Raw genomic sequence first — 12,462 nt, forward strand, 5'->3', positions numbered from 1 at the left:
CAAATATGTCAAGGGCTGTCAGATTGTAGAAGGATCATCTTTATTCTCATTTGCACAAGGAAAGACTAGAAGCAATGGGATGAAACTAAATGGGAGGAGACACAGATTAGATATTAGAAAAAACTTTTTGACGGTTAGGGTGATTAATGAGTGGAACAGGCTGCCACGAGAGGTGGTGAGTTCCCCTTCAATGGACGTCTTCAAACAGAGGCTGGACAGACATCTGTCTGAGATGATCTAGTGAATCCTGCTTTGAGCAGGGGGTTGGACCAGATGACCCAGGAGGTCCCTTCCAACTCTACCATTCTATGATTCTATGATATGGGTTTACACAGAGTGATGTGCTGATGATGACTGTGATTTTTAAGCCAGTATTCAGTAGCCAAAGACATCGTCAATATATGTCCAATAAGTATATCAGAAAAATGTGCAAAAATAGAACCTGTAACCTCAGATACGAAATGGAATGTATGTTTCTAATATATATACAGTACAGACCAAAAGTTTGGACACACCTTCTCATTTAAAGATTTTTCTGTATTTTCATGACTATGAAAATTGTACATTCACACTGAAGGCATCAAAACTATGAATTAACACATGTGGAATTATATACTTAACAAAAAAGTGTGAAACAACTGAAAATATGTCTTATATTCTAGGTTCTTCAAAGTAGCCACCTTTTGCTTTGATGACTGCTTTGCACACTCTTGGCATTCTCTTGATGAGCTTCAAGAGGTAATCACCAGAAATGGTCTTCCAACAATCTTGAAGGAGTTCCCAGAGATGCTTAGCACTTGTTGGCCCTTTTGCCTTCACTCTGCGGTCCAGCTCACCCCAAACCATCTCGATTGGGTTCAGGTCTGGTGACTGTGGAGGCCAGGTCATCTGGCGTAGCACCCCATCACTCTCCTTCTTGGTCAAATAGCCCTTACACAGCCTGGAGGTGTGTTTGGGGTCATTGTCCTGTTGAAAAATAAATGATGGTCCAACTAAACGCAAACCGGATGGAATAGCATGCCGCTGCTAGATGCTGTGGTAGCCATGCTGGTTCAGTATTCCTTCAATTTTGAATAAATCCCCAACAGTGTAACCAGCAAAGCACCCCCACACCATCACACCTCCTCCTCCATGCTTCACGGTGGGAACCAGGCATGTAGAGTCCATCCGTTCACCTTTTCTGCGTTGCACAAAGACACGGTGGTTGGAACCAAAGATCTCAAATTTGGACTCCTCAGACCAAAGCACAGATTTCCACTGGTCTAATGTCCATTCCTTGTGTTCTTTAGCCCAAACAAGTCTCTTCTGCTTGTTGCCTGTCCTTAGCAGTGGTTTCCTAGCAGCTATTTTACCATGAAGGCCTGCTGCACAAAGTCTCCTCTTAACAGTTGTTGTAGAGATGTGCCTGCTGCTAGAACTGTGTGTGGCATTGACCTGGTCTCTAATCTGAGCTGCTGTTAACCTGCGATTTCTGAGGCTGGTGACTCGGATAAACTTATCCTCAGAAGCAGAGGTGACTCTTGGTCTTCCATTCCTGGGGCCGTCCTCATGTGAGCCAGTTTCTTTGTAGCGCTTGATGGTTTTTGCAACTGCACTTGGGGACAATTTCAAGGTTTTCCCAATTTTTCGCACTGACTGACCTTCATTTCTTAAAGTAATGATGGCCACTCGTTTTTCTTTACTTGGCTGCTTTTTTCTTGCCATAATACAAATTCTAACAGTCTATTCAGTAGGACTATGAGCTGTGTATCCACCAGAGTTCTGCACAACACAACTGATGGTCCCAACCCCATTTATAAGGCAAGAAATCCCACTTATTAAACCTGACAGGGCACACCTGTGAAGTGAAAACCATTTCCGGTGACTACTTCTTGAAGCTTATCAAGAGAATGCCAAGAGTGTGCAAAGCAGTCATCAAAGCAAAAGGTAGCTACTTTGAAGAATCTAGAATATAAGACATATTTTCAGTTGTTTCACACTTTTTTGTTAAGTATATAATTCCACATGTGTTAATTCATAGTTTTGATGCCTTCAGTGTGAATGTACAATTTTCATAGTCATGAAAATACCGGAAAATCTTTAAATGAGAAGGTGTGTCCAAACGTGTGTGTGTGTGTATATATATAAAAACCTGACCAGCACCTCCTAGTGTGAATTGGTTCCAGCTGCTGTAACTATAAAATATATAGCAAAATAATGGAGCAGCACTCCATATGGCCAAGATATGTCTTAACAATGAAAATATTAGATCTAAACGTTTTTTGCCGAATTTTGCTCAGCAACAAGTACTTACAAAAAACGAAGGTTTTTAGTGCATAAATTGGCCAATTCATGTGTGCCCATCAACCATTGCAAGGTAACCTCCCTCTGATGGGTAACTACTCTACCTTACATGCCACTTTTGGGCTACAAGCCTACAACTAAATGGACAAACATGTCTTCTTCTGGGCTAAAAACACCTACATTTAAAGGGCAAATAGAGCTGTTGATGCATCACCTGCTGGCTAATGGGAGGAGTGCGAGGTCAGGCAAGAGGCAGTTACACCCCCTTATAGCAATATAAACCATAAAAACCTGACCAGCACTTCCTAGTGTAAACTAGTGCCAGCTGCTGTAACTATAAAATATGTAAAGAAATATATATATATTTATCTATCTCTCATCAGCGACGAGAGATTTCAGTAACTGGTGTGGTGGTCAGTGCATGCCCCACTTGTAAAACCAATAATTGTGGTTGCCGCAGTGTAATGTCTGCATTTTTCTGTGACCACTTAAAGAGAATCTTTCAGCAAGATTTTTCTATTTTGAGAGCAGGATGATGTAGGTGCAGAGACCCTGATTCCAATGATGTGTCACTTATTGGGCTGCTTGCTGCAGTTTTGATCGAATCCCTGTTTTCTCTGCTGGTAAATGTAGGAGTGCTCAAATGCGGAGCTGTGTATAACCCCGCCCACACCACTGATTGGCAGCTTGCTGATAGCGTACACAGGAAGCAGCCAATCAGTGGTGGGGGCGGGGTTATGCATATTAGCTTGACTGGTTTGCACATGAGACCTATTCTTCTAGTGATAATGTACTGCTGATAAAACACTGATTGTATTAAAACTACAGCACACATCCTAATAAGTGACACATCCCTGAAATCAGGCTCTCAGCCCCTACAATATGCTGCTCTCAGATTACATAACCAAAACCTCCTTACAGATTCCCTTGAATATTAGGTTCACATTCTTCCTGTGTTCTACACAGAGCTCTGCATCGGGGCTCCTTAGGGGTTTGTCTCTAAATCCCATTTATTTGGAAATTTATACGAAAACCCCTACAGGACCCCAGTGTAGCCATTTATTAAAATTAGGCAAACTGAGGCACTTAGTAGTCCCATCTGGCATCTAGTCTGATGGCGTTAGTCCTCCTTTAGCGTCGGAAGGAGGGAGGGTAGAGGACATCACTTAAGCTCATAGGGAGGATCCTGAATTGGATACGCCACCTCTAGGACATCCATATGACCTAATAGTGCTTATGAAAAGTGTCTATCTGCATCCATTCCCTTTACATCTGTACAAATGTAGACCTTGTGTGAATGTTTCCACCAATCCATCCACTTGCTATAGATATCCTTCCTGTGCTCTCGACCATCTTCTGCAGTCCCGTACACTTTGGATGGAGTAAGGGTTGGTCACACATCCGTAGACTACAGCCGCCTCTCACGCACATAACTCGGGGACCCCAATTCTCCTGATAAGTGGCAGATGGAGCCCCAGAAATCAGCCACTAAAGACCTGGGTGATAAATTTGGAATACGGAGAAGCCCTTCCGCTGACCGGTGAGGTCGTGTCAGGGTCGTTAGCTTCTGTTATATAAATCTCGGATGATTTCCAGCCCTATTGTCCGTCTCATAGATTCTCTTGTGTGCGCTAATAAACTGAGAGCCGTCCGTTCTCCTAGCGCGCAGAATCCTACTAATTTTTCTAAAATATTTCCACCCCTTTCGAAATGACTGTTAAACATATGCAGACATTTTTATTCCTCCATCCAAAGCTTTATGGGCAGCAATGCGCTACCTTATAACACACGCTATAAATGTGTGGCGGGAAATAGGCAAATAAATATACTTTATTTCTGGGACCGCACACTTAATCTACACGCAAGAAAAATGAGCATTTCTGGAGAGGGCTCAGACACCGGAGTATATCAAGAGAAGTGGCTGCAAGTTGTTCCATTGTTAACTTGGTTACCTCGGGTAACTTCCCTGCCTGCCTTTTGTTCTTCTCCAGAACGCCGTCGTTTTGCATACTGATGACTTATTAGAGCCGCGCACACTCCAGCGCTTAATGTAGCTTTCATTATCTCCTTCTCCGAGTGCACAGCTCCGTGTTAAGCATCTGTATCCCCCCCTCTCCATTATTGTCTGTCTGGAACATCTGCTCCTGTGCCGTACGTTTTTCCAATTGTGATAAATGTCTACACTTCTACTTTGTGAATCCTGATTGTTTGGAAATCTGACAAGCGATTGCCCGGCAGCGTTAACATGTGCCGGAATCACTGGCAGCCAAGCCAGCTCTCCGGGCATCTCTCGAATGAAAAGCGGAGCCGTAGTCAGGTGTTTGTGTGATCCTGTCCGGGGGCGCTGATATCTCACGCAGTTGGCAGCTCTCTCTCTTCAACGTATTGATTGAAATGTTTACTCATCACCTCTGCAGCAAGCAACGCTCAAAGCCAAAGGGAAGCCAACACCCGCCAGTACGAGCTGAATAGGGAGCTTGCCTTATAATGATTGACTAATTTGTTTATAAACATGGATGCGTAAGTGTCTTTCTTCTTCTTTCTTACTTCTTTCTTTCTTCCTTCCTTCTCCTTACTTCTTTCTTCCTTCCTTCTCCTTCCTTCTTCCTCCTCCCATCTCCTTCCTTCTTCCTTCTCCCATCTCCTTCCTTCTTCCTTCTCCCATCTCCTTCCTTTCCCATCTCCTTCCTTTTTCCTTCTCCCTTCTTCTCCCTTCTCCTTCCTTCTCCTTCCTTCTCCTTCCTTCTCCTAACTTCTTCCTTCTCCTTCCTTCTCCTTCCTTCTCCTTCCTTCTCCTTCCTTCTCCTTCCTTCTCCTTCCTTCTCCTTCCTTCTCCTTCCTTCTCCTTCCTTCTCCTTCCTTCTCCTTCCTTCTCCTAACTTCTTCCTTCTCCTTCCTTCTCCTTCCTTCTCCTTCCTTCTCCTTCCTTCTCCTTCCTTCTCCTTCCTTCTCCTTCCTTCTCCTTCCTTCTCCTTCCTTCTCCTTCCTTCTCCTTCCTTCTCCTTCCTTCTCCTTCCTCCTCCTTCCTCCCTCCCTCCTTCCTCCCTCCCTCCTTCCTCCTTCCTCCTATCTCCCTCCCTCTCTCCTTCCTTCCTCTCTCCTTCCTTCCTCTCTCCTTCCTTCCTCTCTCCTTCCTTCCTCTCTCCTTCCTTCCTCTCTCCTTCCTTCCTCTCTCCTTCCTTCCTCTCTCCTTCCTTCCTCCCTCCTTCCTTCCTCCCTCTCTTCCTTCTTTCCTTCCTCCTCCTTCCTTCTTCCTCCTTCCTTCTTTCCTCCTCCTTCCTCCTTCCTCCTTCCTTCCACCCTCTCTTCCTTCCTTCCTCCCCCCTCCCTTCCTTCCTCCCCCCTCCCTTCCTTCCTTCCTTCCTCCCTCCTTCCTCCCTCCCTCCTTCCTTCCTTTCCCCCTTCCTTCCTTCTCTTTTTTTTTTTTTAATCTTCAAGCAAGCAGATTTCTTTTTGGAGCCCACTAGTATGATATATACACCACGTTTGGGCAACGTGTGATGTCAGGGCCGAAGGAGACAGTCACAGACCCAATAGGGAGGTAAACAAAAGCAAAAAGTTGTAGAGTAGGGAAACATGGAGATTGCTCTAAAAAAAAGAAGTCCCATAACAAGAAAATATTGCCACTGAGTTTTAGAAGAAAGGAGTCGGCAGATGAGGCTCCATCTGGACACCTAAATTAGTGATTTGACGGTCGTAAACGAGCCGCCACATTTAGCCGCCTCCTTAATATGAACGATGGAAGTTGGCTTTGTTTTTGTGCCCCTTGGGTCCTGCATTGGCAAGTGAGTTGCTAGACTTGCCAATTCACATAATACTAAGGTTGCATTGTTCATGTCCTTATTTTCACTCCTAGCTGGTGTCACGATTCCAGTGTGTCTTAGGCGCAGTATCTGACAGCTCAGTCGTCCAATCTAGTGCAGGTGTGTGCTGAGCTGCCGGTATTTTGATAAACAGCTCAGCTGTCCATTCTGAGACTGGGAGGTGCTGAGCTTCTTTCTGTTCTGATTACCAAGCTACTTAACCAAGCTGTCTGTCCCAGATAGCTGCAAGTTGTCGTTTTCAGCTCTGTGTGGCTTGTCCTCAGTGCTTTGTGCTCTGAATTCAGGCATTCTGTTGCCGGATCTTGGATTTGCCTATTGACTACCCGCTTGTATTACCCCTTTTTACTTGATGCACTCTGACCTTGGAATTCTGACCTCAGACTGTGACCTGACTATGCCTTTTGCCTTACCCTTTTGTGTATGATTAGTCCTCTTGGTATGTGACCTCAGACTTCCTGACTATCCAGTCCTCACTGCTTGTCCGTCAGTAGTGACTAGCGTCACAGCTGAAACCTGGGAGTAAGGGGGACATTAGCAGCAGACATGTGTATGCCTCCTAATTGCCAATGTGTATAGATATCGATCATTGTAAGGTAACATGGCCCACAGGAGAGCTGGTGAATCCCACAATGGTCCCCTGAAGCTAAAAATGATCTTCCCTTTTTTAACGACGAGCATGACAACAATCCCTTCCCTTTGCACGCTACCTGCCGCAGGGAGTGTGGTGTTAAATGGAGAGCCATTCGGGAGCCGAAAGAGGCGACTCTTGTTACTGAGCTGCGCCATACCTTCCTGCTCAGTATAAAGAGAATTCCCATCACTCATCTAAATGCAGTAGAGGTGGGCATACACAGTAATTCGGAGGAAATATGTTCATGGGGACCACAGATTGAATGTATTAATTTTTGTCCTCATTGATGGCGTGATACCTTCTAGAGGCCAAATTCCTCTTCCCCCATCCACCTCCACACAGAGGATTGCCTGATTTTGGTCACAATATTGTTAGAATTTTACCTGATCATTGGCAGATTTGGACAAATGTCTATAACCGTGTTAGGAGCTGGCCTAAATGATCAGTCCGGGGACTATGCCCAGTGCCGGGGGCCAGTATATGACACAGGTTCTCTTTGGTGTTATGTAAAGAAACCCTAAATACAGATGATCAACAAAATAATAAAAAGCCCCTCTTCTTTACTTAATCTCCTCCTTTTCTTTGATCGCATTTTGTCTCGTATTACAAATAATAAAAAAAAAGTGAGAAATGTTGCATGAAATTTTCTCGGTGTGTCTCAGGAGATCAGCCATGTCTCCCCGATGTGTCGCTGACCTGTGGCTGAAAGACATCTATCTGCAGCAGGAGCCTCCCCCTCCTGCTCTTTTTGCAGTAAGTTAATATGTAGTTTGTCTCTTCGGAAAGGAATAAGAGTAAGACTCGAGCGCAATCTAGTGAATGCAGCAATCCAAAAAGTCAATATTAACCTTTTAATGAGCCTTGCCACATGACTTGGGATAACCGCAAAACTAGATACTCTATTTGCAGACACATGTTTAGGGGTGTTGCTCCTCCTCAGTGCAAAGCAAGAGATCTGATTTGTCTGTATGAGAGGCCTCTGGCTGGGGTTTAAGAGGTAACGTCTCTCCTTGTGGTGAGTGACATGCCAGTATAAGGAGACTTATAGGCCATGCAGTGCTCCTCTGGGACATTATATATGCAAATTACCTCTTCAGGCAGATAGGAAGAGGACTAGAACTCTAGTGCCTCCTACTAGTGCCTCCTACTAGTGCCTCCTAGAGAACTAAAGGATCAACTGTGGAAATGGGTCATGCTAGCTCCTTATCTTTCCAGACATGAACTGGGGACCCCAATACACAAAAGGCTGACCAGCCGATATTGACTGGTTCGACCGATGTTAGTTTATTTATAGGGGCCTCGTACACATGTGACAACTGTTGGCCGAACACTCACTCGGAAAACTCCTATCAATCCCGACTCCCCCATACACATGAGTACTTGTCTCAGCGAAACTTTCCTGTGTTTTCAGCAAGGAGAGGAGAGCGAGCCACTGCCAAACACTTCTGACATCGGCTTATTCCCCACAAAAGCAAAACTATTGGCCATTGAATTTGTAACAGCACAATCCTTCTATTCTCCAATATCATCTGAGACGGAGAGTGGAGATGGCCCCATACTTATCAGAGGGTCGACTTTCCTGTATTGTATATGGGCTTTATTTTTTATTTTTTTGTGAGGGCAACAAGATTTCTTGTTTATTTTATTCTTTCATTTCATTCTTTAGTGTTCTTAAATTGAACCTGACACTTGATGCATTCTGCTTGATCCATGGACAGCATGTATGAGACAATAGCTGATGTCTGATATGACCTGTCACTCCAGGGCAGGATGTGTCAGACAGTAGCTGATGTGACCTGTCACTGCAGGGCTTCATGTATCAGACAGTAGCTGATATGACCTGTCACTCCCGGGCAGCACGTATCAGACAGTAGCTGATATGACCTGTCACTCCTGGGCAGCATGTATCAGACAGTAGCTGATATGACCTGTCACTTCAGGGCAGCATGTATCAGACTGTAGCTGATATGACCTGTCACTTCAGGGCAGGATGTGTCAGACAGTAGCTGATATGACCTATCACTCCAGGGCAGGATGTATCTGACAGTAGCTGATATGACCTATTACTCCAGGGCAGCATGTATCAGACAGTAGCTGATATGACCTGTCTCTCCAGGGCAGCATGTATTAAACAGAAGCTGATGTGACCTGTCATTTCAGGGCAGCATGTATCAGACAGTAGCTGATATGACCTGTGCCTTCAGGGCAGCATGTTTCAGACAGTGGCTGATGTGACCTGTCACTCCAGGGCATCATGTATCATAGCTGATAGGACCAGTTTCTCAAGGGCAGGATGTATCCGACAGTAGCTGATATGACCTATCACTCCAGGGCAGCATGTATCAGACAGTAGCTGATATGACCTGTCACTCTCGGGCAGCATGTATCAGACAGTAGCTGATGTGACCTGTCACTCCAGGGCAGCATGTATCATAGCTGATAGGACCAGTTTCTCAAGGGCAGGATGTGTCAGACAGTAGCTGATGTGACCTGTCACTCCAGGGCAGCATGTATCATAGCTGATAGGACCAGTTTCTCAAGGGCAGGATGTGTCAGACAGTAGCTGATGTGACCTGTCACTCCAGGGCAGCATGTATCAGACAGTAGCTGATGTGATCTGTCACTCCAGGGCATCATGTATCATAGCTGATAGGACCAGTTTCTCAAGGGCAGGATGTGTCAGACACTAGCTGATGTGACCTGTCACTCCAGGGCAGGATGTATCTGACAGTAGCTGATATGACCTATTACTCCAGGGCAGCATGTATCAGACAGTAGCTGATATGACCTGTCTCTCCATGGCAGTATGTATTAAACAGAAGCTGATGTGACCTGCCACTCCAGGGCATCATGTATCATAGCTGATAGGACCAGTTTCTCAAGGGCAGGATGTGTCAGACAGTAGCTGATTTGACCTGTCACTCCCGGGCAGGATGTGTCAGACAGTGGCTGATGTGACCTGTCACTCCACTTCGGCTCCTCCCCCCGCGCGCTGCCCTGGAGTGACAGTTCTCTCTCTGCGTGCATGTATAGGGAGAGATCTATCACCTAAGGGCCAAGGGTAGGGAGAAGCCACTGGGGATCCGCCTGTTCGCTTGTCTCCAGCACTGCTTGGTTCCCAGCAGCTATTAAACTATGAAGCACCGTTTAAGAGTTGATTTAAATATGGCTGAAATCATGCAGCCAGGGCCTGATGAATGTCTATCGGGCAGCGTGTACCATCTGTCAGGTTCCTTTTAAAAGGTAATTTTTTTTTCTTTTTTATTCGTCAGGAATGGAAAGTTATGAAACTTTCCAAACGACTTAATTAGGGGATTTGTCTTAATACCTTTAACAATTGTATGTAAATGGCTTCCAAACATCATTTGGAGTACAGATGATGGCAGTGATGATCAGCTCAGCCCTGGTCTCACTAAGTCTGGGGATAAGCTGCTTCAGGAGATTGTCCTGATAGATACAACACTCAGAGGAGGAGGAGACAGGGGCTGTGACCCATCACTGCCAGCATCTGTACTCCAAATGAGTATGGTCTGGGGAAAATAGGACACTTAACTTCTGTAAAATATAAAAATTGCATTTAAGACTAATTCTCTAATCAAGTGATTTGCAAAATTTCAGAATGTTCCATACTGGAAAAAAAAGTTATAAAAAGAAAAAAAAAATGAAAATGTAGTTTGTCTTTAAAATCCCTATACCATACATCGCCCCCTTCAGGCCATGCACCTGCCATTACACAGTATATTTGTTTTGTCCGGAGTGCTTCTTAAATATTTGCAATCTTTCCTGTGCCGTTTGTCTTGAGCTGTTTTATAGCTCCTTATTATAGCCGGAGATGAGTAATTAGTCCCTGTAGGGACTGTGTGTAACTTGTCTTCTGTTTTGTGTCCCCGCAGTGCGTCTGTGCTCCAGCCGCCTCAGCCTCATCAAGAAGTGTATTTCTCAGTCCCCGACCAGCTACAAGCAGTCAGCGAAGCTGCTGGCACTGGCTCATCTGCTGAGAGTCGCAGGTAAATCCTTCTAATCACTCACCTGCGGTATTCTACCTGACGTGTAACACGCGGGATAATTATGGTATGTGGCGTGTCCCTGCAGCGTGACATGTCAGAGGATCAATGGTAAAGAGCTGCTGAAATAAGAGCAACTCTTCATATAGTGACTGTTGTAACCATCGTTACTGTATTCAATGTTCGGTGGTGCCGAATTCCCCCTGGTGCTGGAGGCTTCATCCCTCCCGTCCTACAGGGCCAGTGCTTGCGATGTTACTGGCAGCATCTGACACATTGATGCATGTTATCGTACATGTATTGTGTGATCAACTACTACAAGTAATTTTTGCATTTGGGTTTAATTAAAAATTTTGCACCATTTGTTTTTTCCAGGTTGTTTTCCGGCACATTAAACTTTCATGTGGTCATAAATCAGCTGAGAGGAGCTCAGAGAAAGACAGATAAAAAAAAAAAGTTATAACTTCCCCATTAAACAGTAATAGTGAGCTCACTGACAGATTCTCAGTTAACTCATTCTTAAGCCAGTGCAACACAGGCTACAGAAGGCAAACTGTGCAACATTTTTGATGAAACCCAATTACAAAAATGATTATTAGCCCCATTTACATGCACTTAAGTAAAAATAAAGTATTGCCGAAGCTGGGGACCAACCCCTATAAGATATCATTATAATTTTCTACAGAAGTCACTAGAGGGAGCTGAGGAGCCGACTGCTTACTGTTTGTGCGTTGAACTCCACGATAAAACAGTTTGCTGTAAGTTACTGAGCTCCCCCTAATGGTGAGTAGCTGCTGGTACCTAGCATTTTGTCATTTGCAGTAAATAAGTATTTTTTTTTTTACTTTTTGTAATTGCCACTGTTCTCCTGAATCCGCCTTTGTTTTTCTTTTGTTTCTGCGCCTCTCTATTCTTGAGATATGGCCTGCTCTTCCCCATATGTCATTCCAGTCTATTTATCCAAGTGGGTGTGGTCTTCAACTAATGTGTGTGGCCATGCGCACTTGGCTAGTGCGTATATATATATGTATCTGTATGTATATGTAGAGAGATAAATAGATAGACTTGTATGGGTGATTTTCTTCTGTGACACTGAATAAAAAAAACAACCTCTGAGGCCTCTGTAACTTTTTTTTTGCGCACATGAAAAATAAAAAAAACTGATATGTGAGCAGCTCCATAGACTTTAATGGGTACGTGTTCGATCTGTGGTTTGGTGCGTGAAAGATATATTGTCACATCGATACTTGTTTATCAGAAGTGCTCTTCAGCTTTCTGGATGAATAGGCAAAAATTCCTGTAAGTGTAAACTCTTATAGCTGCAAAGAGGGGACCAACTCTATATTAAAAGGGTTGTCCACTCTTATGTAACTGCAGACTTTTAAATCCTTACAGTTCGCACTGTTAGCATTCTCCTGCATTCTCCAGCACTGTTAGCATTCTCCATTCTCCAGCTGGCGGTCCTGTGACCGCAGGTATGCAATTTGCATACTTTTGGTCACATTCCTACTAGATGTGTCCAGCTGCGCAGGTCTAGTTGGCATGTGACCGCATGTATGCAAATGCATCACAGAATCCTGACTGCACGCAGTGTGATGATTCAAAAGTTTGCAGTCGCATAATTATGGCAGGCTTGTATCCCAAAACTGGACAACGCCTTTAACGTCTATGGATTTTTTTTCTTGCATTGTTCTATCCTGTTTGTTTTTGTCCTCTAAGA

The 12,462-nt window shown here is 44.5% G+C and overlaps 1 protein-coding gene across 2 annotated transcripts in view; it reads left to right on the plus strand.

Moving 5' to 3' along the window:
- NBAS (NBAS subunit of NRZ tethering complex) overlaps window positions 1–12,462 on the plus strand; it is a 760,680-nt gene that overhangs the window by 302,743 nt on the left and 445,475 nt on the right. For both annotated transcript variants that reach the window (XM_073674140.1, XM_073674141.1), the window contains exon 32: window positions 10,632–10,745. In XM_073674140.1, coding sequence (XP_073530241.1) covers window positions 10,632–10,745 — 114 coding nt within the window. The remainder of the gene's footprint in view (window positions 1–10,631; window positions 10,746–12,462) is intronic.

This window comes from Phyllobates terribilis, unplaced genomic scaffold (genome assembly GCF_046119375.1).
Source record: "Phyllobates terribilis strain yellow unplaced genomic scaffold, ASM4611937v1 Scaffold_3__8_contigs__length_932513732, whole genome shotgun sequence".
NCBI classification, from domain to species: domain Eukaryota; kingdom Metazoa; phylum Chordata; class Amphibia; order Anura; family Dendrobatidae; genus Phyllobates; species Phyllobates terribilis.